At 42.3% G+C, this 27,877-nt stretch overlaps 1 protein-coding gene across 1 annotated transcript in view; it reads left to right on the top strand.

The window, feature by feature from the left end:
- LOC126199230 (ATP-dependent translocase ABCB1-like) overlaps window positions 1–27,877 on the top strand; it is a 169,509-nt gene that overhangs the window by 119,897 nt on the left and 21,735 nt on the right. The window contains exons 16-18 of the mRNA XM_049936022.1: window positions 2,684–2,887; window positions 16,119–16,360; window positions 27,395–27,554. Coding sequence (XP_049791979.1) covers window positions 2,684–2,887; window positions 16,119–16,360; window positions 27,395–27,554 — 606 coding nt within the window. The remainder of the gene's footprint in view (window positions 1–2,683; window positions 2,888–16,118; window positions 16,361–27,394; window positions 27,555–27,877) is intronic.

The raw sequence follows: 27,877 nt of genomic DNA, 5'->3' as shown, positions 1-27,877 counted from the left end.
CGTTCGGTCACTCACCCTGTATATATTATTTTGCACCTCGGTTCCGAGAATTCCGGAACCTGTACAGAAAAGTGGAAGTGAGATCAACATAAACATCATTTTTGCTGTTTTTATTACTCATGGAGACCACACATTTTATGTTGTACCACCATACAGCTAGACCTCCAGAGGTGGTGGTCCAGACTTCTGTACACACTGGTACCTCTAATACCCAGTAAAACGTTTTCTTGCGTTGATGCATGTCTGTATTTGTCGTGGCATACTATCCACTAGTTCATCAAGGCACTGTTGGTCCAGGTTGGCCCACACCTCAACGGCGATTCTTCGTAGATCCCTTTGATTGTGGGTCACGTCGTCCATAAACAGCCCTTTTCAATCTATCCCACGCATGGTCGATAGGGTTGATGTTTGGAGAATATGCTGGCCATAGTCGAGCGATGTCGTTATGATGAAGGAAGTCATTCACAAGATGTGTACGATTCGAGTGCGAATTTTCGTCCATGAAGACGAATGCCTCGCCAATATGCTGCCGATAAGGTTCCACTATAAGCTGGAGGATGAGATTCACGTATCGCACAGCCTTCCATGACCACCAGCGGCATACGTCGGCTCCACACAACGCCACCCCAAACCAGCAGGGAATCTCCACCTTGCTGCACTCGCTGGACAGTATGTCTAAGGCGTCCAGCCCGGCCGGGTTGAACCGACGATTGTCTGGTTGAACGCATATGTGACACTCATCAGTGAAGAATACGTGATGCGAATCCTGAGCGGTCCATTCGACATGCTGTTGGGCCCATGTGTACCATGCAGCATGGTGTAATGGTTGCAAACATGGACCTCGACATGGACCTCGGGAGGATGTTGCGCATCATGCAACCTATAGCGCACAGATTGAGTCGTAACACGACGTACTGTGGCTGCACGAAAAGTATTATTCAACATGGTGGCGTTGCTGTCAGGGTTTCTCCGAACCCTAATCCGTAGGTAGCGGTCATCCTCTGCAGTAGTAGACCTTGGGCGGACTGAGTGAGGCATGTCATCGACAGTACCTTTCTCTCTGTGTCTCCTCCATGTCCGAACAACACCGCTTTGGTTCACTCCGAGACTCCTGGACACTTCCGTTGTTGAGAGACCTTCCTGGCTCAACGTAACGATGCGGACGCGATCGAATCACGACATTCACCGTCTAGGCATGGTTGAGCTACACACAACGCGAGCAGTGTACCTCCTTCCTGGTGGATTGACTGCAGCTGATCGGCTGTCGGACCCCTCCGTCTAGTAGGTGTTGCACGTGAGTGGTTGCTTACATCTTTGGGCTGGTTTAGTGACATCTCTGAACAGTCAAAGGGACTTTATCTGTGATACAATATCCACAGCCAACGTAAGGAGTTTTGCGAACTGTGGTGATGCTAAACTTTTTTTGCTGTTTGTGTATACTTAATATCTTTTATTTTTCTGATAATTACACAATGCATGCATAATTTTCAGGTTTGTAAAAATGTACATCTTTTCCACAGAAAAGTGGGAAATCCTTTGTATCTGTGTTGAAAAATGAAGTGTGCAGTAATCGTAATTCGAAACTGAGAAAGTAATAAAATTCCAAATTATTTTGTATAGCATTTTTCAAATCTTTGTGTGCCACCAAATGAACACATAAATTTTGTTATCTCAATTACAGGGTGATCAAAAAGTCAGTATAAATTTGAAAACTGAATAAATCACGGAATAATGTAGACAGAGAGGTACAAATTGACACACATGATTGGAATAACATGGGGTTTTATTAGAACCAAAAAAATACAAAACTTCAAAAAATATCCGACAGATGGCGCTTCATCTGGTCAGAATAGCAGTAATTAGTATAACAAAGTAAGACAAAGTAAAGATAGTCTTCTTTACAGGAAATGCTGAATATCTCCACCATCATTCCTCAACAATAGCTGTAGTCGAGGAATAATGTTGTGAGCAGCACTGTAAAACATGTCCGGAGTTATGGTGCGGCATTGGCGTCGGATGTTGTCTTTCAGCATCCATGCGACTTCAGGTAACCCGAAAGCCAATAATCGCACGGACTGAGGTCTGGGGACCTGGGAGGCCAAGCATAACGATTGTCATGCGCAGTCACTGACGTTTTGCTGTCCAGCGCCATCTGTCGGACATTTTGTGCATTTTTGTTTTTCTTTTGTTCTAATAAAACCAATCTCATTCCAAACATGTGTGTCAATTTTTACCTCTCTATCTACATTATTCCATGGTTTATTAAGTTTTCAAATTTATACTGACTTTTTGATCACCTGGTAAATAATACTAAACAAGGTTCTCTCTTCTGAAACCATAAATATGAAGTAAGAGCTAGGATAAGCAAAAAAATCTGATGCTGCACAAGCTCTTTCTTCAAGAGTCACAATCTTGTGGATTCTCATATTATGAAAACTTGAAGGGATGTTATAAAGGATTTTGCCATCACATTTTTCGTGACTCTGGTAACTTATTGAAATGTTTCATCCAACCTGAAGCCTTTTTTGTATTTTACCTCCAATTTTCATGAAGCTTTGTTCATTTGAAGCGTCAGATGTTCAGAGGGTAGTCTCGTCTCCCCTTGACCACATGTTACTTCTACCAGTCAGGACATAGATTTCCTGCCCCTTCACTCACTTCATCTTCCCGCACTGTGCCGCAGGCGACGGGCCAGCGGATTGGCACCATCACGCAGTCGCTGGGCACGCTGGTGTTGTCGGTGGCGCTGGCCATGTACTACGAGTGGCGGCTGGGCCTGCTCGTGCTGGCCTTCGTGCCGCCGCTGTTCGGCGCCTTCTACCTGCAGGGCAAGCTGCAGCGCGGGGAGCTGCTCGGCACCGCGGGCGCCATGGAGAAGGCCACCAAGGTACGCCGGGGGCAGGGGGCGAAGGCGAGCACTAGCAGCAACAGCGGCAGCACCAGCGGGTGCTTATGATTAAAACTTGCGCTACTTGAGCCAGCCTCTCGGGTACCCAACTTTATAGGACTGATGTTCATACTGTGCACTGCAGGAGCTGCGTTGCAAGTAGTGTTATTTTGATGACTAGACCTCGAAGTTTTGGGTTCTAAAAATCTTAATTTAGGTTCTATCACTTAGAAAAATGGGTTATAAAAATCAGAAAATAGGTGACCGAATTCCGAGATCTTATTGCCTAGAAAGATAAATGCGACGCATGTTTTTTAAGTAAACACCGGTTTGAAATTAAAAAGAGACATGCTAAGATATCTCAATAATTTTAGTTTTACATGAAAGCCTGTACCTTAATCTACGCACTGACGCCAGTACAGTGTGATTCTTCCTTGTTTACGTTGTGTACTTAGTGTTTAAGGTGCCTCCGGTTATCGTGAGTCCCGCCGACTGTGAAGTACGGGCTCTTGTAAAATTTCTTAGTGCTATAGGCCTAAAGGCGATCGATATCCATCGTTAGATCTGTGCAGTTTACGGAGATAACATTATGAATGATGGAATGGTGAGAAAGTGTGTCAGAGCATTTAAAGATGGCCGCACAAATGTGCACGACGAACAACGGAGTGGGCGTCCTTCCGTCTATAATGAAAGTTTGGGGCAGAAAGTGGACAATAAGGTGAGAGAAAACAGACGCTTTACGATTTCCTCCTTGCGGGACGACTTTCCTAATGTTTCTCGTAGTCATTTGTATGGCATTGTGACCGAGCACTTGAATTACCGAAAATTGTGCGCACGTTGGGTACCGAAAATGACGGATGTGCGCAAAACCAAACGTTTAGACAGTGCATTGACTTTCCTTGAGCGGTACCACAACGACGGTGATGATTTCTTAAGCCAAATTTTTACGGGCGATGACACACGGGTGGCCTACGTCACACCTGAATCAAAGCAACAGACCATGGAAGTTGAGCAAGGGCATCGTTTTGTTGCAAGACAATGCCCGTTCGCATGTGGCGAATCACACCAAAGATCTCGATGGGAAACTCTAGATCATCCTCCGTACAGCCCCGATCGTCCGCCCAGTGACTACCATCTGTTCCTGCACTTGAAGAAACACCTGGTCGGTCAGCGTCTTCAAGACGATGACGAAGTCAAAACAGTGGTGATGCAGTGGCTAACAAGTTAGGCTGCAGACTTCTATGATGAGGGTATTAAAAAACTGCTACATCGTTATGACAAGTGCCTCAGTATTGACGGAAATTATGTAGAAAAATACATTATGGTACAGGCTTTCGTGTAAAAATAAAATTATTGAGATAACTTAGCATGTCTTTTTTTATTTTCAAAACGGTACTTACTTATAAAACACGCCTCGTAGATTGAGGAAAATCCACATTATATTATTGTCAATGTCAGTTATTACAGTCACAGTAAATAACTAACACTTCCTCGAGATTTTCCCTTGACAAACTGTTAATAGCATCTTAAATACCGAGAATGAGCCTTCCATGTCAACAAATGTCACCGGAGAAAATTTAAATGACGGTATTAGGGGCAATAGACCGCACCCTCATGTTCTGTTGATTTACCTGATATGACGCCAGCAGAGGGCGGTCAGTCCTGGATTTTTTTGTAACACTGTCTTTAGTTTCTCGCCAACTTTCATGCCAATAGAACCTGGAACCAAGTTGATTTTTTTGTGACCTCTTCCATCAGTCGCACTTATATGTAGACTGGTTTCCCTGAACACTCTAGAGCTTTAATAATAAGGACCCAAAATGCGTAGTGAGATTTTTATGTCTGCAGTGTCATTGGAAATTGTTGGATCCTTTAGAAGATCGTTAGCTGATGTAATGCTCACTGCTTCCTCCCGCAATTTAAGAACAATGTTTTTAATATCTTCCAAACGCTCGCTGTAATATTCCACGACCTCTAGCCATGTTCCCCCGCGAGTATGGGTTCTGGTGGAAGTGGTACGTTCGGAAGTTCCTCTCGAAAAAACTGGATTCTTGCAGGTGCTATTTCTACTGGTTGAAACTAGCTTATTTACATGTAGAAATTTGAGACGTATCGTCTCAGCTACACGATTCAAGGCACGGGCAAGACATGTGATATGGAGCAAGGCTGGGAAAAATACTTTCAACAATTTAACAGCAGCAATCATGTATGCAGCTGCATCAGTGTAGATTATAAGAACTTTATTTTCATCTAGACTGTTGGGGAAAAGTAATTTGAGGGTTTTATTAACAAAGTGAGCAATTATTTCCTGGTTAGTCGTTTTTAGCTCTTTGCTGCCCGACAGATGAGGTACAGAGCAATGTCAGAATCTAACATTCCAACAATGAAACTAGGCCGCTGATAACTGCGCAGTTGAGCGCCGCTCAATCTTATCTTCATCATCAAAGTAGCCACATATCGACCTTGTCTGTCAGTCGTCTCATCGACAAAGATACACATGTATGAATCACTTATATCTTCCCTTATCCTGCTCAATGTATTTTTATTTAAAGTATGTAAATAGTTTTTTCTTAGTGTGGATTTTGATGGAATGTTCGGTGACAGTATATCTCTAGAAAACTTTTGAACTGGCTATTTCCAACTGCATTGAATGGTATGTTTGCTGCAACAATGGCTCGACACAGGTCAAGATGAAATTCGTTTTTGTTTGTTGCATTTGGTTTAGTTACAAACTTTTGCTCCAAGTTTGATTTATTTTTTAAATTTGCCTGGTGTTTAATCCCTGAAAAATGCTGACATAAATGCGACCTCTGTTCAGAAGGTACCCAAAAACAAAAAGAAATACTTTGTGGAAGAATTTACATACGAGAGCTACGTACCAAATTAACTTACATTAAGCGTTTGGAAACAACATTGTTGAGTACGCATGACTGTAGTCCAAGTTAACTCGGGTAAAACAGTGGCACCACTGTTCTATGAGTTAACATCTTACTCAAGTCTTTGTTGCACACATTTCAGTGAATAACTCTTCCGTTTGTAGTGAATTCAGGAAATTCTTGCAACCACTGACGAATAAGATACGACTTGGATCTGGATACTTTCGGCGTGCTTGACTTTCCACAAGTACCCTGTCGCTGTGAAATATTTCACCACATCCAAGCAACACTCTGATCGATTGAACGAAAACACAGCTGATGTACAGAACAGGCTGTTCCGATAGGGCAGGAAGGCGCCGGAGGCAGATCACAAGGCTCCTCAATGTCTTGCCGGGTCATTTGACGGTTCACAGCGAGCGACAACACTCTGCGCAGCAGTGCGGGCTGGAACAGTCTGGCATGTGCTGTCGTCGTCTCACTCACGATTGACGTTCACTCATCGAGACAAACCAGTTATCATACAGTTCAGGCTTTCCTAAGTATCCGGGAAGACCAGAAGAGTAGTTTTAGTCATACAAAGTTTATTCGACTGAATTTTTAAAAATTAGATGCAGTCAGATTCTCACATGAAATTTTTAAAAATGAGGTATAGTCAAGTTAGAACATGAAGTTAGGTATTTTAGGTACTATAAAATCACAATTTTCTATAAAATGTTTGTTTAATTCTTAGCTGGGAAGACCACGAGAGAATGCTGGTCATAAAAAATTTATTTAATTGGTCTTTTTACATTTGGGAACTATGAGGTACTAACCTGGTGCTATAAAACTAGCGTTTTCGATCATAAATTCTCATGATTCGCGAATGTACAACTTTCATTGCTTTTATTTAATGAGGAACAAAATAGGTTTTTACCTAAAATTCGAGATCTAATGATGACCTACCGTTAGGCACCCGCATTGGTACGGTGACGTAGGGTTAAAACACAGGCGTCAGTGTACACTACAGGTGCAGACAATCAACATTGGTCTTGACAAGGTAGCTATGACCTGAGGAAACTGCAATCATTCGGTCATAAACTTTGGGTCTTTTTCTGCTCTTGGAGGTGACTGATCGGAAATACAACCTATGAAACATTAGCTCATTTTATTACAACAATGATAAAAATATTTACTGACGTTTGTACAGAAAATTCTACAGGAATGAGCCGAATATTTACAACCGTCTTTGAACAGTAAATCTTCACTATGATGAACACAGATACAAACTCCTTTCATGAACTACAGTTTCAACATTTATAAAGGTACAGCGGCACCTGAGACATGAATAGCACTAGTGTCCTAAGTAGATGATGTCGAATGCTACATCGGATGTCGCTAATTGCAGTGAGCTAATCCATGCTCGGCTCTATATCTACATCTACATGGTCACTCTGCAGTTCACACTTAAGTGCCTGGCAGAGGGTTCATCGAACCATTTTCATACTACTTCTCTACCATTCCACTCTCGAATGGAGTGTGGGAAAAAGGAACACATAAATCTTTCTTTTCGAGCTCTGATTTCTCTTATCTTATTATTATGATCATTTCTCCCTGCGTATGTGGGTGTCAACAAAATATTTTCGCATTCGAATAAGAAAGTTGGTGATTGAAATTTCGTAAATAGATCTCGCAACCCCTCAGGCGTATCATATTAGTGACACCCTCACCCCTATTGCGCGATAACACGAAACGAGCTGTCCTTCTTTGCACTTTTTCGATGTCCTCCGTCCGTCCTACCTGGTAAGGATCCCACACCGCGCAGCAATATTCCAGCAGAGAACGGACAAGTGTAATGTAGGCTGTCTCTTTAGTGTGTTTGTCGCATCTTCTAAGTGTTCTGCCAACAAAGCGCAGTCTTTCTTTCGCCTTCCCCACAATATTACCTATGTGGTCTTTCCAATTTAAGTTGCACGTAATTGTAATGTCTAGGTATTTAGTCGAGTTGACAGCCCTTAGATTCGTGCGATTTATTGTATACCCAAAACTTATCGTATTTCATTTAGTACCCATGTGGATGGCCGGCCGGTGTTGTCGAGAGGTTCTAGGCGCTTCAGTCTGGCACCGCGCGACCGCTACGGTCGCAGGTTCTAATCCTGCCTCGGTCATGGATGTGTGTCATGTGCTTAGGTTAGTTAGGTTTAAGTAGTTCTAAGTCTTGGGGATAGATGACCTCAGATGTTAAGTCCCATAGTGTTTAGAGCCATTTGAACCATTGTGGTAATGCGGCCGCTCGCGAGAAGCAGGTAATCTAGGCTCGAATCCCGGCCCAACACGATTTTCAATGTCATCATTACATTATACATGTGGAGGTTTTTCATATTCGCAGCTGCGAATACATTTCGTGTATTTCATAACAGCTGTAGTAGCCGCAGTGTCTCTACCTTCGGACACGCTATCACTGCAGTATAGTATTATCTGCAGATACCACGCAAGTGACTTTCTGTTAAAATATCTCCCCTGTACTCTGTAGATACATTTACGACGACAAAGGAAAGTTTTGGTCCGGCCATGAAGCGTGGTCGGATCGCCAAAGTGGTTAAGGCGAACATTCGTGACAAGTCGGAAATCCGAGTCCCAGACCGGCACAAAATTCCAATGTCGTCATTCCATTACGCCGCTGAAGGTTGTCAATATCTGTAACTGTCAGTATATTTCATGTATTTCATAACAGTTGTAGTCGCCACAGCGCCTGTTTCTTCGGCCATGCCTCTACTGCAATATGATATTTGTTTGTCAATACCGGGCAGTTAATTTAAACCTTTCAAGATAAGTTTCAATGGACTACTCTGTCACATGGTGTGGTCACCAACAAGGGACTGAGACTAAAACATGAGCATGCACGCTAGAATCATATAAATTTGGATAGATAAGATTTTCACAGCTTCCTGAACAAACACGTATTTCAATTTAAAAATAAGTTATAACATGAAACACGATGTTCAGTGATCTTTCAACTGCGCATCTGAACATTCCCTTAGAGTCAAAATCTACTTCACTAAGACACTAGTAAACCCAAAAATTAGTTAAATATAACCGAACATGTAACAACGAAAGTAACTATTGAATTGTGTCGTAAAGGAATACTACATGATGAAATGACGATTCGAAACCTAATTGGAAACTGTACCGGCAAACTCAATGCAAAATCCCTGCTATAGTTAACAGACTGTCACCTGAACAGAGTACGTGAGTCCGCCGATTTCAAGGGCCCAGTTTTCGCAAAGTGGAGGGGGTTCATTAGTACCCTTACCTACCAGCGGAACTTCTCTGACACGCCTTGTGTTCTCCTTTACCTGTACGACCCCAAAAATACTAAGAGGTCGGTATACATCGCGCGAGGTGGAGTTCAATCTCTGGTGCCGCATAAATTTAATAACAGTCTGACTCTTCCAACCCTTTATTCACGATTTTTTTCAGGTGGAAAGTGTATTAAACAGTATCGGTTGCTGATAAATGAATGCATTACTCCAATTATCTCTTCTCCAAAGGCTCCTCACAAGATTAATAGAGCAAGATCGAATGTTATTGAGGCTTTTATAACTCGCTTGGAGATGCCAAACGACAGATCACATGAAGTGGAACAGACAGTACTCTTTACAGTTAAGGTGTACCCCTATTTTTTTTCATTCATGTAGAACACACACCCTTACGAAATTGAATGATCATTTTTAAGATACCTGTTGTCGGTTTTTTATTACAGGACTAATAGTGTTACTAAACAATTACGGACTTTGATTACAGTCACCTTTTCACATTTACTGACTTATCTGTTGGGAAAAAAGATAGGATCAACCTGAATATTAACAAATTATCACACAGGTTGCCAGCACGTGACGTAAAATTCAATTTTACTTCTTCAGGTTCCGTAACGATTCTACTGAGAAACCGATTACAAGTTTATGCATGAAGCACAAGTCAGTGCAACAAACTCATCAGTCTGCAATGCTGTCCGAGCGGTCTAAGGCGCTGCAGTCATAGACTGTGCGGCTGGTCCCGGCGGAGGTTCGAGTCCTCCCTCGGGCATGGGTGTGTGTGTTTGCCCTTAGGATAATTTACGTTAAGTAGTGTGTCAGCTTAGGGACTGATGACCTTAGCAGTCCCGTAAGATTTCACAGTTTTTTTTTTTTTTTTTTTTTTTTTGCCCTGCTGTCTGGTACTTCCTTCCCATGCTGCTCCAAACTTACGTACTATGGGTAAAAGCAATACGCTACTGAACGAACTCCATGGAACGGATCGCAGCATACCCCTCAGTAGGAGGCTGTGTCCCTCGTACTGACTCACACACAACGCCGGTGCCAGTGCTTGTACGCGAAACATCCTGTATTTTAAAAAGTATTGCTCTCCATGCTGACGTGATGGTACAGCAACCTTTTGTTCCTGTTCTTTACAAAAAAGTCGTAGGTTGCAAGCCAACGGCCTTGCCACCGTGGTAACATCGGTTCCCATCAGATCATCGAAGCGCTGTCGATCCGGGCTAGCACTTGGCTGGGTGACCATTCGGTCCGCCGAGCGCTGTTGGCAAGCGGGGTGCATTCAGCGCTTGTGAGGAAAAATGAGGAGCTACTTGATTAAGAAGTAGCGGCTCCGGTTTCGGAAACTGACATACGGCCTGGAGAACGGTATGCTGACCACATGCCCCTCCATGGACTATGGACCTTGCCGTTGGTGGGGAGGCTTGCGTGCCTCAGCGATACAGATAGCCGTACCGTAGGTGCAACCACAACGGAGGGGAATCTGTTGAGAGGCCAGACAAACGCGTGGTTCCTGAAGAGGGTCAGCAGGCCTTTTCAGTAGTTGCAGGGGCAACAGTCTGGATGATTGACTGATCTGGCCTTGCAACATTAACCAAAATGGCCTTACTGTGCTGGTACTGCGAACGGTTGAAAGCAAGGGGAAACTACAGCTGTAATTTTTCCCGAGGACATGCAGTTTTACTGTATGGTTAATGATGATGGCGTCCTCTTGGGTAAAATATTCCGGAGCTAAAATAGTCCCCCATTCGGACCTCCGGGCGGGGAATACTCAGGAGGACGTCGTTATCAGGAAAAAGAAAACTGGCGTTCTACGGATCGGAGCGTGGAATGTCAGATCCCTTAATCGGATAGGTCGGTTAGAAAATTTAAAAAGGGAAATGGATAGGTTAAAGTTAGATATAGTGGGAATTAGTGAAGTTCGGTGGCAGGAGGAACATGACTTTTGGTCAGGCGAATACAGGGTTATAAATACAAAGTTAAATAGGGGTAATGCAGGAGTAGGTTTAATAATGAATAAAAAAATAGGAATGCGGGTAAGCTACTACAAACAACATAGTGAACGCATTATTGTAATCAAGATAGACACGAAGCCCACGCCTACTACCGTAGCACAAGTTTATATGCCAACTAGCTCTGCAGGTGACGAAGAAATTGAAGAAATGTATGACGAAATAAAAGAAATTATTCAGATAGTGAAGGGAGACGAAAATTTAATAGTCATGGGTGACTGGAATTCGGTAGTAGGAAAAGGCAGAGAAAGAAACGTAGTAGGTGAATATGGATTGGGGGTAAGAAATGAAAGAAGAAGCCGCCTGGTAGAATTTTGTGCAGAGCATAACTTAATCATAGCTAACACTTGGTTTCAGAATCATGAAAGAAGGTTGTATACATGGAAGAACCCTGGAGATACTAAAAGGTATCAGATAGATTATATAATGGTAAGACAGAGATTTAGGAACCAGGTTATAAATTGTAAGACATTTTCAGGGGCAGATGTGGACTCTCACCACAATCTATTGGTTATGAACTGTAGATTAAAACTGAAGAAACTGCAAAAAGGTGAGAATTTAAGGAGATGGGACCTGGATAAACTGAAAGAATCTGAGGTTGTACAGAGTTTCAGGGAGAGCGTAAGGGAACAAATGGCAGGAATGGAGGAAAGAAATACAGTAGAAGAAGAATGGGTAGCTTTGAGGGATGAAGTAGTGAAGGCAGCAGAGGATCAAGTAGGTAAAAAGACGAGGGCTAGTAGAAATCCTTGGGTAACAGAAGAAATATTGAATTTAATTGATGAAAGGAGAAAATATAAAAATGCAGTAAATGAAGCAGGCAAAAAGGAATACAAACGTCTCAAAAATGAGATCGACTGAAAGTGCTAAATGGCTAAGCAGGGATGGCTAGAGGATAAATGTAAGGATGTAGAGGCACATATCACTAGGGGTAAGATAGATACTGCCTACAGGAAAATTAAAGAGACCATTGGAGAAAAGAGAACCACTTGTATGAATATCAAGAGCTCAGATGGAAACCCAGTTCTAAGCAAAGAAGGGAAAGCAGAAAGGTGGAATGAGTATATAGAGGGTCTATACAAGGGCGATGTAGTTGAGGACAATATTATGGAAAGGTAAGAGGATGTAGATGAAGATGAAATGGGAGATATGATACTGCGTGGAGAGTTCGACAGAGCACTGGAAGACCTGAGGCGGAAGAAGGCCCCGGGAGTAGACAACATTCCATTAGAACTACTGACGGATTTGGGAGATCCAGTCCTGACAAAACTTTACCATTTGGTGAGCTAGATGGATGAGACAGGTGAAATACCCTCAGACTTCAAGAAGAATATAATAATCCCAATCCTAAAGAAAGCAGGTGTTGACAGATGTGAAAATTACCGAACTATCAATTTAATAAGCCACGGCTGCAAAATACTACTGCGAATTATTTACAGACGAATGGAAAAACTGGTAGAAGCCCACCTCGGGGAAGATCAGTTGGGATTCCGTAGAAATATTGGAACACGTGAGGCAATACTGACCCTCCGGCTTATCTTAGAAGCTAGATTAAGCAAGGGCAAACCTACGTTTCTAGCATTTGTAGACTTAGAGAAAGCTTTTGACAATGTTCACTGGAATACTCTCTTTCAAATACTGAAGGTGGCAGGGGTAAAATATAGGGAGCGAAAGGCTATTTACAATTTGTATAGAAACAGAATGACAGTTATAAGAGTTGAGGGGCACGAAAGGGAAGCAGTGGTTGGGAAGGGAGTGAGACAGGTTTGTAGCCTCTCCCCGATGTTATTCAATCTGTATATTGAGCAGGCAGGGAAGGAAACAAAAGAAAAATATTCGGAGTAGGCATTAAAATCCATGGAGAAGAAATAAAAACTTTGAGGTTCGCCGATGACATTGTAATTCCATCAGAGACAGCAAAGGACTTGGAAGATCAGTTGAACGGAATGGATGGTGTCTTGAAGGGAGGATATAAGATGAACATCAACAAAAGCAAAACGAGGATAATGGAATGTAGTCGAATTAAGTCGGGTGATGCTGAGGGAATTAGATTAGGAAATGAGACACTTAAAGTAGTAAAGGGCTATTGCTATTTAGGGAGCAAAATAACTGATGATGGTCCAAGTAGAGAGGATATAAAATGTAGACTGGCAATGGGAAGGAAAGCGTTTCTGAAGAAGAGAAATTTGTTAACATCGAGTATTGATTTAAGTGTTAGGAAGCCGTTTCTGAAAGCATTTGTATGGAGTGTAGCCATGTATGGAAGTGAAACATGGACGATAAACAGTTTAGACAAGAAGAGAATAGAAGCTTTCGAAATGTGATGCTACAGAAGAATGCTGAAGATTAGATGGGTATATCACATAACTAATGAGGAGGTAGATGAAGAGGATTGGGGAGAAGAGAAGTTTGTGGCACAACTTGACTAGAAGAAGGGATCGGTTGGTAGTACATGTTCTGAGGCATCAAGGGATCACCAATTTAGTATTGGAGGGCAGCGTGGAGGGTAGAAATCGTAGAGGGAGACCAAGAAATGAATACACCAAGCAGATTCAGAAGGATGTAGGTTGCAGTAGGTACTGGGAGATGAAGAAGATTGCACAGGATAGAGTAGCATGGAGAGCTGCATCAAACCAGTCTCAGGACTGTAGACCACAACAACAACAACATGCCCCTCGATATCAGCATCCAGTCACGCATATGGGCTGAGGATGACACGGTGGCCGGTGGGTACCGTTAGGGCTTCATGGCCTGTTCGGGAGGAGTTTAGCTTTTTTAGTTCATAGATTACACAACAGATAGAAGCGTTTCGTCCGGATAGGGCATCATCAGGTTGCGTTAAAAAATCAGAAATTTTCGGCCAGCATGCGTCCGTCACCGAAGGTATAATACTGAATAAAACGTGCTACAAGTCAGTCTCATGGAGATGAATACAGGCATAACAGCGCGCAAGAGCACCACGCCCGCAAACTGGAAATTCAGCCATACACTACAATGGTGCCAGATATCCGTCCGTATTCACATGGCGCATACTTGAGTTTTAGCAGAGTATTTCCGATTTTTTAACGTAACGTAATGATGCCCTATCCTGGGGAAACGCGTAGTTATTGAGTTAATAAAGTTCACTATGCAATATAAGACTGTTTTTAATATTATACTGTACTTTGTACAGTTTCTGTTGCCATTATACAGACAACGACAGGGATATTTGAAGCTGTGTGGTAACAGTGCTTTCGCCGTAGCAGTGCACATGTTCATATTGGCGGTCGTCTTATTGATCTGCAGCTACAAAGTTAAGTGGTTCGTAGAAACTTAAATAAAAAAATGGTACATTATTTAGCATTCTATATCATTCATATTACTTTGAAACTACATTGTGGATGGCATGGAAGTACCTATGGCAAATTGCTAATATTTATCGAAATAACTAGTTTAATTTTTTGAAGCTAGATATATTATGGTCAGCAGAATGATACAAACTGTTTTTCCGCTACGAATTCCTCATAAGCAAGACAGTTTTTACCAATTTCTCTAATCGCTTGGGAATGTCATCAATCGAATGCCACAGAAAGTTTTGTGGTAAATGGCAAATACATACCTGATGCGAGCTTCGAGGGTATTCAGCTTGTGTGGTTCCTCTTTCGCATCTCCGCAGAAGAAGAAGCCACTCGTTGCAAGATCAGGGATCGGCACTGTATGTCGTGAGGACAAGATCGACTCACCTTACGTTCAGTAAAATGACCATCGAGTTCTATGCGTACAATGTTTATAATATCGCATAAAGATGAGGTCTCTCCTATCGTCGTAAGTGAACAGAGTTGGTCAAACCTGATTATCCAGCGGGTTTAGGTAGTGGACCGAATTTATTGTGTTCCGAAGAAGGAACGGCCACATAACTTGTTCTGATGTCATATAGCACCACACTGCTGTCTGGCGGGGATGCATTTTCTCAACGGTGGAATATGAAGAATCTTTTGTTCAGTAATGGAAATTATTACTACTATTGTTATTATTATCACGAATCCTTCCATTTGAAACATAGCTTCACTACTGCACTTTACTCCATTTGAAAATAACTGGGGAAAGATTCTGAATCAGCAAAGCATAAATTTTCTGTACTCCCTCCAACAGTAACAGCCATGTGCAGCCAACGGCAGTAACCAGCTTTCATGAGCGGAGCTCCAACTCCTTTCTAAGGAGATATCGTTTATTGCTTTAGATAACTTTCACCCATTGACCAGTGAGTCGAATTATTGGGCTTTGGGTTAACATTTTCCGCACCAAGCTACAAATTTTCCTGTACTGTTGATGTCTGGAATGGCGAGTCCTTATTATGTCCACTACGGATCCCATAGTCATCAGTTTTATTTGACAATTTCGTACAGGCCTCGGATGCAAAGTAGCGAGAGGCCCATTCGCCGTATACCACCTTCTTTCTACCAGTATGACAGAACTTCGCACTGCATCTCGAGAGTCCTCGTGTGCGCACTTGAGCAATGACAAAGGTCTTCCATCAAGATATATTTCTACCACTGCACAAAAAGTATTTTTAAGAAAATGGTTCAAATGGCTCTGAGCACTATGGGACTCAACTGCTGAGGTCATTAGTCCCCTAGAACTTAGAACTAGTTAAACCTAACTAACCTAAGGACATCACAAACAGCCATGCCCGAGGCAGGATTCGAACCTGCGACCGTAGCGGTCTTGCGGTTCCAGACTGCAGCGCCTTTAACCGCACGGCCACTTCGGCCGGCTAAGAAAATATATTAATATTAGATAAAGTTATTACATATTTACAATAAGCACTCACTTGCCACCCACTCTGTGCATTTTTGGATCACCTAGTATATGCACTTGGTGCACTGTGCTGTGTGTCGTGTGACAACTGGATCAGTCAAGATTCTCCGCGTGAGGAAATTTAAGGGTGTTCCGATAGGTGAATTGGTGTTGTAACATCCCCATACAGGGTTCATGCAAAACTACAGCCCTTCGTCGAGGAGTCCAAGGGTATTGCCGAGTGTTTGTTGAGTGTACGATGTTGATATTCCTGCAGGTGGCGGTGGAGTCCGTGACCAACATCCGCACCGTGCTGGGCCTGTGTCGGGAGCGCCAGTTCCACGCGCAGTACCTGCTGGAGCTGCAGCCCGCGCTGCAGGTGTCGAAGCGCAACGTGCACCTGCGGGCGATCACGTACGCGCTGGCTCGCAGCATCGGCTTCTTCGCGTACGCCGGCGCCATGGCCTTCGGTGGCTCGTTGGTCGCCAGTGAGGGGCTGCCCTACGAAAAGGTCTTCAAGTGAGTGTCTCAGTCTTTCTACCGTCGCTTCCACGTCCATAATTGGCGAAACACTGTGATGTGCACAAAGAATGTACGTTCCACTGTAACAGTTATTAGGGATTTACGTAAATTGAAGATAGAAGAGGGAGTAAGGAAAGGATAGAGAAGGAACTAATGATATCACCTGCACTTGGCACTGGAACTTTATCTGGAGTCAGTGGCGACGAGTGAATATGTGTACTCGGCCAAGACTCGAACCCAGGATCTGTTTACTAGGCACTTGTGTTAAACACCGCACCGACCGTTCAGCGCAAATGCACAGACTGTTTAAGTACTCTCCCCTGCCGAGTCATTCTCCCGCCTAGCGCCACCCTATACGCATTACCCATCCAAGTCCTCCTTGCTCGCTAATTTTAGACCCCCCACCCGGAGGTGGAAGGTAAAAGTCTATCTGCACTGAAAGTTATCATTTCATTGCTCATCGAGGTGAATCAGTTATATGAATGCATGCTGTCTATTGTCCACGGCTCGTGGTCTTGCGGTGGCGTTCTCGCTTCCCCAGCACGGGTTCCCGGGTTCGATTCCCGGCGGGGTCAGGGATTTTCTCTGCCTCGAGATGACTGGGTGTTGTGTGTCTTTCATCATCATTTCATCCTCATTCAACAGCAAGTCACCGTAGTGGCGTTAAAAAACTTGTGTTGCGGCGGCCGAACCGCCCCGCGAGGGGTCTCCCGGCCACCAATGCAATACGCTTTTGAATTTGAGTGGTGTCTATTCTTTGGAACATGTGCGAATGCACGTTTACACTGTACCTCCAGCGGGAGTCTAAAATTAGCGAACATGGAGGACTTGAGAGGGGACAGGATATAGGTGGCGCTTTGTGGGACAGAGTCGACCGGGGAGCGAGTCGAGAAAGTCCGGTGCATTTGCGATGAACAGCGTATCTGGTTGGCACAGTGGTTAACGCAACTACCTAGTAAGCAGAGGATCCCGGGTTCGAGTCCAGGTCCAGCACACGTTCTCACTCGTCGTCGCTGATTCCTCATAAGGTCTCGAGCGTGATAGGATTTCCTTCCCTTTCTACCTCCTTCACCTTGCATAACTTACGTAATATGTATCACAGCTGCGAATACTGCGTGATGTCAGTTCTTTTAGACATGTCTTTGCGATCTCTATGGGAACACTGCGAGAGGTAGTAATGTATTCCCTTTTTCATTGGTTCTAGAAACTTTCTATGTGTGTTTTCTCGAGGTAGTTTTCGTCAGTCTTCATGCGTCTGCCAATTTAGTAGTTTTGGCATTTTTGTAACACTCTCCCATTGGGAGAACAAAAGTGCTGTCCTCATCTGTTCCCGTTCAGTACACCTGTTAGTCCAGTTTGGTATGGATCCCACACAACTGAACAATTTTCTAAGGTGAGTCACACAAGTGATTTCCATACCGTGTCTTTTGTAGAATCATTGTGTGTATTGAACCGAGGACCTAGAAAAGACGGAGAGACTTCGTCCGCTCGTAGCCCCCAGTGGTTCACAACCCCAAAACAGGCCACAGCAGTCCACCCACCACCGCCTTCCCGCTCGAGAAGCAGCACGTTAGACCGTGTGGCTAGCCGGCCGGTCAGAATGATTGTATTTCCCCAGTATTCTGCCTAAGAAAAGCGTCTGCCACCAACTTTACCTAGGACTACAAGTAAGTGATTGTTCAATTTCATATACCTTCAAATGGTTATCCCCAGCTATTTGTGAGTTGGCCGATTCCACCTGTGATTGATTTACAGTATACGAGTGCATAGGATACTAAGTTTTTTTCTGTTTTGAAATGAATCATTATACATTCCTGAACACTGAAAGCAAGTTGCCTATCTTTGCAATCTTAACAATATAATTATGAATCTTCTTGTAGACTCTCTTCCATTACACATAACTGCATCATCTTCGAAATATCAGATGTTACTGGTAGTATTATCAGCAAGGTCATTAATTCACAAAAAGAACAGAAAGGTCCCAAAACACGTCCGTGGAGCACACCTGAAGTTACTTCTAGCGATGACACTCCATTCAATATAACTTGCTTCTTCAACCGTTTAAAATAAATAAATAAATTCTCAATCCAGTCACATATTTTCCGTCATAACCCACCGTCCTTTTGATAATGAGCTCCGATTTAGTACAGAGTGGAGCGTTTTTTAGAAATTTTGAAATACTGCATCCACCTGACTGTGTTGATCCCTGGCTTTCCGTATGTTTGTTATGTGAGAAAAACGCAAGTCCTGTTTCACATGGTCGCTGTTTTCAGGTTTCATGTTAGTTGGCATGGGAAAAGAGCTGATATAGTTCGAGACCCGCTATTATGTTTGAGCTCAGAATATTTGATAACATTCTACTGCATATGCACCCGTGGTTCAGAGATAGCGCGTTTGATTCATTACCAAAATTTCTTCGTTCCCGAGTTTGAGTCCCGTCGCTGCTTATATTTTGATTAATAATCAGCATTGGCGGCCAATATACTTCCTGCATAAGAAGTCACCCTTACTCTGCCAACGGCCTTGTCAAAGCGGGTTGAGGAATGGACAGACGTTCATAGTACTTTCTTGTCCTACGGGTGGGAAATTGCCCCTAAAGACGGAAGACACAGCAATGATCAACGACATGACGATGCAGGAGGCAATGCAAACTACTACATTAAAGACACGTAACGTGTATTCACAGGACATGTGTCCTGTAATTGAAGGAGTGCCATGATGATCTCTCCATTGGCAAAAGAATATGGAATAGTCCCCCATTCGGATCTCCGGGAGGCGACTGCCAAGGGGAGATTACCATGAGAAAAAGATTGGATAATCAACTGAAGGATAACGTTCTACGAGTCGGGTCATGGAATGTCAGAAGCCTGAACATGGTAGGGAAACTAGACGATACGAAAAGGGAAATACAAGGGCTCAATCTAGATATAGTAGGGGTCAGTGATATGAAGTGAAAAGAAGACAAGGATTTCTGGTCAGAGGAGTATGGAGTAATATCAACAGCAGCAGAAAATGGTATAACGGGAGTCGGGTTTCTTATGAATAGGAAGGTAGGGTAGAAGGTGTGTCACTGTGAACAGTTCAGTTATAGGGTTATTCTTAGCAGAATCGACAGCAAACCAACACCGACAATGATGTTCAGGTATCCATGCCGACGTCGCAAGCTGAAGATGAAGAGAGAGAAAAAGTGTGGAAGGATATTGAAAGGGTAATACAGTATGTAAAGGGGGATGGAAATATAATAGTCATGGGGGACTGGAATGCACTTTTAGGGGAAGGATTAGAAGAAAAGGTTACAGGAGAATGTGGCCTTGGGACAAGGAATGAGAGAGGAAAAGGCCAATTGAGTTTTATAGCAAGTTTCAGCTAGTAATAGCGAATACCCTGTTGAAGAATCACAAGAGGAGGAGGTATACTTGGAAAAGGCCGGGTGATACGGTAAGATTTCAGTTACATTACATCATGGTCAGACAGCGATTCCGAAACAGATAGTGGACTTAAGGCGTACTCAGGAGCACATATAGACTCAGATGACAATATAGCAGTGATAGTAGGTTGAGGTTTAAGACATTAGTCGGGAAGAATCAGTACGCAAAGAAGTCGGATAAGTAAGTACTAAGGAATGACGAGATACGCTTGAAGTTCTCTAAGGTTATAGATATAGCAGTAAGGAATACCTCAGTACGTAATACAATGGAAGAAGAATGGACATTTCTTAATAGGGCAATCACAGAAGTCGGGAAGGAGAAAATAGGTACAGAGAAGGTAACTGCGAAGAAACCATGGGTAACAGAAGAAATACCTCAGTTGATTAATGAAAGGAGGGAGTACCAAAATGTTCTGGAAAACACAGGAATACAGAAATGAAAGTCGCTGAGGAATGAAATAAATGGAAAGTGTAGGGAAGCTGAGACGAAATGGCTGCAGGAAAAATATGAAGCCTTCGAAATAGAAAATTATTGTCGGAAGGACAGACTCAGCATACAGGAAAGTCAAAACATCCTTCGGTGACATTAAAAGCAAGGGTGGTAACATTAAAAGTGCAACGGGAATTCCACTATAAATGCAGAAGAGACAGCGGCTAGGTGGAAAGAATACATTGAAAGCCTCTATGACGCGAAAGATTTGTCTGATGTGATAGAAGAAGAAACAGGAGTCGATTTAGATGAGATAGAGGACCCAATATTATAAACACGACCGAGCGAGGTGGCGCAGTGGTTAGCACACTGGACTCGCATTCGGGAGGACGACGGTTCTATCCCGTCTCCGGCCATCCTGATTTAGGTTTTCCGTGATTTCCCTAAATCGCTTCAGACAAATGCCGGGATGGTTCCTTTGTAAGGGCACGGCCGATTTCCTTCCCCACCCTTCCCTTACCCGAGCTTGCGCTCCGTCTCTAATGACCTCGTTGTCGACGGGATGTTAAACACTAATCTCCTCCTCCAATATTAGAAACAGAATTTGAAAGAGCTTTACAGGACTTAAGGTCAAATAAGGAAGAAGGGATGTATAACATTCCATTAGAATTTCTAAAATCATTGGGGAAAGTGGAAACAAAACGACTATTCACGTTGGTATGTAGAATGTATGGGTCTGGCAACATACTATCTGACTTTAGGGAAAGCATCATCCACACAATTCCGAAGACGGCAGGAGCTGACAAGTGCGAGAATTATCACACAATCAGCTTAACAGCTCATGCATCCAAATTGCTTACAAGAGTGATATACAGAAGAACACAAAAGAAAATTAAGAATGCGCTAGATGACGATCTATTTGGATTTAGGAAAGGTAAATGCACGAGAAAGGTAATGCTGACCTAGCGTTTAACAATGGAAGCAAGACTAAAGAAAAATCAAGACACGTTCATAGGATTTGTTGACCTGGGAAAATCGTTCGACTATGTAAAATGGTGCAAGATGTTTGAAATTCTGAGAAAAATAGCGGTAGCCTATAGGGAGAAACGGGTTATATACAGTATGTACAACCGCCAAGAGGGAATAATAAGAGTGGACGACATACGATTAAATCTATACATCTAGGAAGCAATGATGGAAATAAAAGAAAGTTTCAGGAGTGGAATTAAAATTCAAGATGAAAGGATATCAATGACACGATTCGCTGATGACTTTGCTTTTCTGAGTGAAAGTGAAGAAGAATTACATGATCTGCTGAACGGAATGAACATTCTAATGAGTGCACAGTATGGACAGAGAGTAAATCGAAGAAAGACGAAGGTAATGAGAGGCAGTAGAATTGATAAAAGCGGGAAACTTAACATCAGGAGTGATGATCACGAAGTAGATGAAGTTAAGGAATTCTGCTACCTAGGCAGTAAAATAACAATGATGGACGGAGCAAGGAGGAGATCAAAAGCATACTAGGTATAGTAAAAAGGCAGTTCTGGCCAAGAGAAGTCTACTAATATCAAATATCGGCCTTAGTTTGACGAAGAAATTTCTGAGAATGTGCGTCTGGAGTACAGCAGTGTATGGCAGTGAAACATGGAATGTGGGAAATCCGGAACAGAAGAGAGTGGAAGTATTTGAGATGTGATGCTACAGACGAATGTCGAAAAGTAGGTGGACTGATAAGGAATGAGGAGGTTCTACGCAAAATCGGAGAGGAAAGAATAGGGGAAAACACTGATAAGGAGAAGGGATAGCATGACAGGACATCTGTTAAGATATGAGGGAATGACTTCCATGGTACTAGAGGAAGACAGAGATTGGAATACATCCAGCAAATAATTGAGGTCGTAGATTGCAAGTGCTACTCTGAGATGAAGAGGTTAGCACAGGAGAGGAATTCGTGGCGGGCCGCATCAAACCGGTCAGAAGACTAACGAAAAAAAAAAAAAACCACTGCAAATTGATGTCAAGGATATTGGACAGTAATGACTGTAATTTTGCAGATCACTTCTTTCTGACGTATCAGTTGTAAATTGGTAGCTTTTGCAATGAAACTATTTTTTGTGGGCGGCCTTTCACGATTCGTTCCGTTCTTCGTGTACGACGAGTGTATATGAATTTCCTCTACGGTTCGATACGTAACGATTCCTAAAAATATTACGGTGAAGGATGCTGGTTTAGGGTTTTTCGTCCGGACGACGAGGAGGTTTCAGATGGGGAGAACATTCAGATTCTGAAAGGGCAGAAGATAATTGGCAGTGTCCTTTTTCAAAGGAACTTTTCCAGCTCTTAAGGAAATCGCAGAAAACCCAAATCGAAACGGCCTGACGGGCTTTGAGGGACCAGTCTTTTCTAATGCTGGTAGTTTCTTACTGCAGTACCACATAGATGGATTGATGAGAACCGCAGGTAACAGTACAAAGGTCATTAACAGTAAGTGGAAATCTCAGGTAGATGCATTTTAAGTTGTGAACGAAATTATAAGACGAAGCAATGAGAGTCAATCGCAGACTTGTCTGTGACTCATTGATACTGAGAACTGTTTTGATTCAGTTTCCACATCTCCTTAAAAAATGACATTGATCAAAACTCTGTGAATGTTCTGTGTAAATACACAACAGTGCCGCACATCCACTGGAATACGTAAGGGTATTGTGAATTTGTAATTGCAGTTTGGGGGTGGGGGCGGTATAAAGGCTGCACACCCGTGGAAGCTAGTCACAGCTGTCCTTGAGCAAGTTTTCGTATACATCAACTAGAAAAGTGAATTAGGAGTGCATGATAAGCTATCACTTCTATATCGCTGATGACATTGTACTGATTGCGTCTGGTCTACAGTCATGAAACCCCGGCTTAGTCTAAAAATTCGCTCTAGGTCGTCTTAACCTTTCATTCAGTCTCTATTTGCAACTTTTCTAAAGACAGAAACTAATCAGCTGGTTCTGTGAGCTCTACTCAAATTCGATTTTATGGTTGTACATTTAGTTTTACTATAACAGAGTTTCAGATCTTCTTACAGATTAATTCTAATGAATTGATTCACGGGATTAATTCCAAAGTATTCATTTACAGTCCATGTATCAGTAGTTCTGAATGATTATTCTGCGGCAAAGACTTTAAATGAGAGAAACATACCTGTGTGTTGCTCAATGAGCAATGGAGAGATTCAAGTTTGGAATAACTAGGACCGAAAGAGAAATGAATGACAGACTGACGTGGAGGTATGATTCTAATAAAAATAAAGCTGGGCAGTACATTAATCAGCCGAGTGGTCGATAAATAGACAAAAAATATTGTTTACTGGCTTCAGCGAGATGCGAAAAGACCACGCCCTTTAGTGAATGGAAGCTAGGCAGTTGACATTCACGAACAACGTGAGTACCTAGCTCTAACGATCAGAGTGCTTCTAAGAATCCGGTGGACGATTATTATGAATTATTTGGGAATAACGAAAATAATAACTATTCTTATTTATTTGTTTATTTATTGAACAGAAAAATCGTGGCAGTTCTTTCCCGTATACAATCACTTTTTCTGTAGTGCTACAACTGATCAGCTACACGCCAACATGGCACATAGGTAATAGATTTACATTCAGGAAGTTTGGGGTAGAAGTCATCGTCTACTTTTCGGACAGGCACATCAGTTTTTCGTGGTTGGCCTGAATCGTTTAAGGAGAATCTTGTGAAGATTCTGTTAAAGTGACACGCCGACTTCTTTCATTATGCCTCCTGCAGATGGAGTACTGGTTCCATACATTAGGAAAAATATTAATTCCATTAAATAAGTGCTGCCTGTAAAAAGTGAATGCCATCATTTGAAGAAGGAATAGGAAAGTATAGTAAACTTCAGTTACAGAGCAGGCTAGAGGCGAATGTCTGAGAAGTGTCCCAAGGTAAGCACTCTCGTCTACCAATGGTGTGAAGAGTTAGTCTATGAACTGAAGTGGGTCTACAGCTATCAGTATCCAGTGCATACTCTGCTAATCACTGTCAAATGGAGGACAGAGAGTACTTCGCATTGTACCAAGATTCCATTTTATGTATTTCATCCGTTACATTGACGTATGTGGCGTTATAAGAATGATTTCTTAAACACCTCTGTGATAAGTCTACTCTTGTCTTCGCGATCCCTACGCGATTGATGCTTATGGGACGGCAGTATATTCCTAGATTCATCGCTTGAAGATGGTTTCTGAAACTGACTAAAAGCGAGTCAAACGAGCGTTTGACCAGTCCTGCTGCCAACCTATGTATGCGTTCGATACCCTCTGTTAGCTCTAACGAAACACTGACAACAGTAACGTAATGATCTTGTTTTTGTATCATGACAGGATGGGTTTTGTTGTAGCTATAATCGATGGCAAAATTCTGTGTCTCTCCACTTCCTAAGGCTTTTTGAATAAATAAGTAGCGTAACCGACATGTAGTAAACAGAAATGAGGTCAAACCGAAGGGCTTTCTTTACGCTAAGTGCTACAAGGCATCTATTTATTTATGTAATGGATACGAGAGGATTCAGTCTGTATCCAACAATAGGGTTCAGAATGACCGCCATTCATTTATCTTGAATATCGATTCTTAGGTGTTCGAATACTTTTATATAGGTATGCGTATTCGGATGAGTTTGTGCTGATTCTGAAAGTAATTGCTTGATAATTATTACAGAAAGTATATTAATGAGATGGAAAAATATTAAAATTTGTGCCGAAATTACATAATAAAGAGACATACCATGGGAAGGAAATCTATCACACCAACAAAGAAGAAGAGGAAGAAGAAAAAAGAACGTAAGCTCTTCCACCTGTAAATGGCTTACTAGGAAAGCCTACAGCAGGATACCAGCTGCTTGGTAATGGAATAAAGAATATATAGGGTATTAGGAGTATAAGAGCAGACAATTTCATTGGTGACTGACGGCAGTGTAGTGGACAACGTTACATCGGTATTTACTTCGTTTATAATTCATTTACAATTACAGCTATTCTGGGTAGTACATTTTTGGGTTGAATGGTACCTCGCTAGCAACATGTAGCAAGAGCACGCACTTAACGTTTATTTTCCACTGGCCACTTGTATTTCAACTGGCTGGTCAGTACTGCTAGCGGTAGTCCTATTAGTCGTGTACTTACGACAGTGCACAAGAATTCAGTTGGTGAAGTGTACGAAAACACAGACACAGAGAAGAAAAAAGTAACACATTTAAGTGGCACATATAACATTAACAAATATCACTTATACGCCTAACACCTAGTATATTTTTTAAATATATTGTGTCAGCTGACTTAAAGCAAGATATCTCTGAAGATATAAAAAGTAGGGTGTCTTAATATGAGAGATGTTCGGCTACGCAGACTGAAATAAATATAACTTCGAAATGGGCCCCAATATCATAAAATTTGTGTTAAAGAGAACGCGACACAAAATTAGAATAATGAAAAACAGCAGACAGAGTAATAAAAGTCAACTAAATATCTGAATTGTTTACAACATTATACAACAAGCAATTCTACTTTATGAAATTGAAAATATTATAAGACGAAAAGTAGTGGAGTGGCTTATCCCCATTCTGAGTTAATTGCATCGATGTCTTCTAAAGGCATTATTTCATTATGAATCAGAAATGAAACCTCATTTGATTGAATAGCGGAGGAAAATATTGGCTGCAATATATCGGAAGATAGCATAGAAGCTTGATGAAAAAGCAAATAACACACTTAACTGGCATAAATTAAGTTACCAAATACATGAATATATGAATAATTTTGCATTCGTCAGTACGCCCATTGGAAAGCAGTGAATGTTTCGTCTACAGAGGATGACAGATACTAGAGTTATTGTTGGTGCTTTTGAATGCTGTAGGCACGCAATAAACAGATGTTAAGTAGAGAAAAGGTTGAGGCAGTGGTGAGCAGTAGAACAGTTATAGAAGTTATGACTACGAAAAACTGAACTGTAAAAATATGCTATTTTTGTTCGAAGCGACCTTTTCAAGTAATGGGACATAACGACTGGATTTCGTGATATCAGCCAATACACGGGGCCATAGGATTGGCCTCGACGTGTGGATAAGGGGATTATTGAAACACTTTTTTCCGTAAATAGACTTTTATTTTTAGCACCGTGCTACGGCAATGAGATTATAGAGGCTTACGGCATTTAACATCTTAAAAATATTCTTCGTATCTAGTAACGCAGAGAAATGTTACTCGCTGTTATGATGCATTGGAAAAAAATCAAATATTTTTTTAAAAAATTAAAAATCTTATGTTGTGCAGTTTGTTTAATTTGTACCCATATCATTCTTCAAATTCCATTCATCTATTTGCAGTTTAAAGAGTAAGTCTCTAATTCGTTGCCCTTTACAGGCAAAAACGAATAAACAACCAACGACTCATGAAACTAATCTGTCACGACCATGGATTTCACATTTTTAATAAGTACCTTAGGAGAGTTCCTTGTTACCTCTGAGTAACACTTTTTTTCCCTCCGTCTCGAACAATTGGAAATTTCTATGGGACTATACTGCTGAGGTCATTGGTCCCTACGCTTACACAATACTTAATCTAACTCAAACTAAAATACGCTAAGGACAACACACACAGTCATGCCCAAGGGAGGACTCGAAACTCCGACGGGGGAGCTGAGCGAACCGTGGCAAGGCGCCTACGACCATACGGCTAACCCGCACGGCACATCTCGAACATTCAACGACTCAGGCCTATAGTACGCAGTCTGTATGCATTCATAACAAAAATTTCATGCCATATTTCTCTGGCACCCAAGGCCCTCGACAGAGAAGTGGAGAAATTTAGTGCTTTGCCTATAGAGCATTGAAATACCTTTCATTCTTCCTCTGAATAGCTTTTCGTCATGAACAACAGGAAAACGTCTTCGCACAACTCTACTGTCTTAAGAAGTATCATGTATTCCATATGAATTGTAGGACGTTGTGACAGCCCTACTAACCAGGTTCACAGGGGCAATAGTAACTACTTTTGAAAGAAGTCTTTGTGATGTTAGAAGAATTGTGTAGGGGACACCAGGTTCTCCGTGTCATAGGATGTAATTCCACCGTTGGAATGACTGTATGTCTCACGTAAGACTTATCTTCTTTCCAGGGTGTCGCAAGCTCTCATCATGGGAACGGCGATGGTGGCGAATATACTTTCATTCGCCCCCAATTTCCAGAAGGGGATAGAAGCGGCGTCTAATGCCTTCTACCTGCTGGAGAGGCAACCTAGAATCGATGACGCCCCTGACGCAAAAGACGAAAAGTGGGTGAGTAACGCTAACGAGTATTTTGTTTATATCTCTGACGTAGGAGATAACTGTGTGATAGTGACATCCGCCTGACAACGCCGCCGAATGTTTTCTTAATCAGCGTTCGTAGCGATCTCAGTATACAAGGGGGCTCGCATGTGGCATAGAAACTCTCAAATTTTCATCTTCACTGCTGGTCTCTTGCAGAATAACGTTGCTTAGTGGATGGGCTGCTATTTTCAGCAGGGCTGGTATCTCATTCCTGCGGTTGCACCTTAATACTAAATATCAAGGGGCCTTGCATCAGAGTGCCAACTATTCCACTACAAATTGACTTTAAC

This window comes from Schistocerca nitens, chromosome 8, assembly GCF_023898315.1.
Source record: "Schistocerca nitens isolate TAMUIC-IGC-003100 chromosome 8, iqSchNite1.1, whole genome shotgun sequence".
NCBI classification, from domain to species: domain Eukaryota; kingdom Metazoa; phylum Arthropoda; class Insecta; order Orthoptera; family Acrididae; genus Schistocerca; species Schistocerca nitens.
This window is presented reverse-complemented; position numbering and strand designations above follow the sequence as displayed.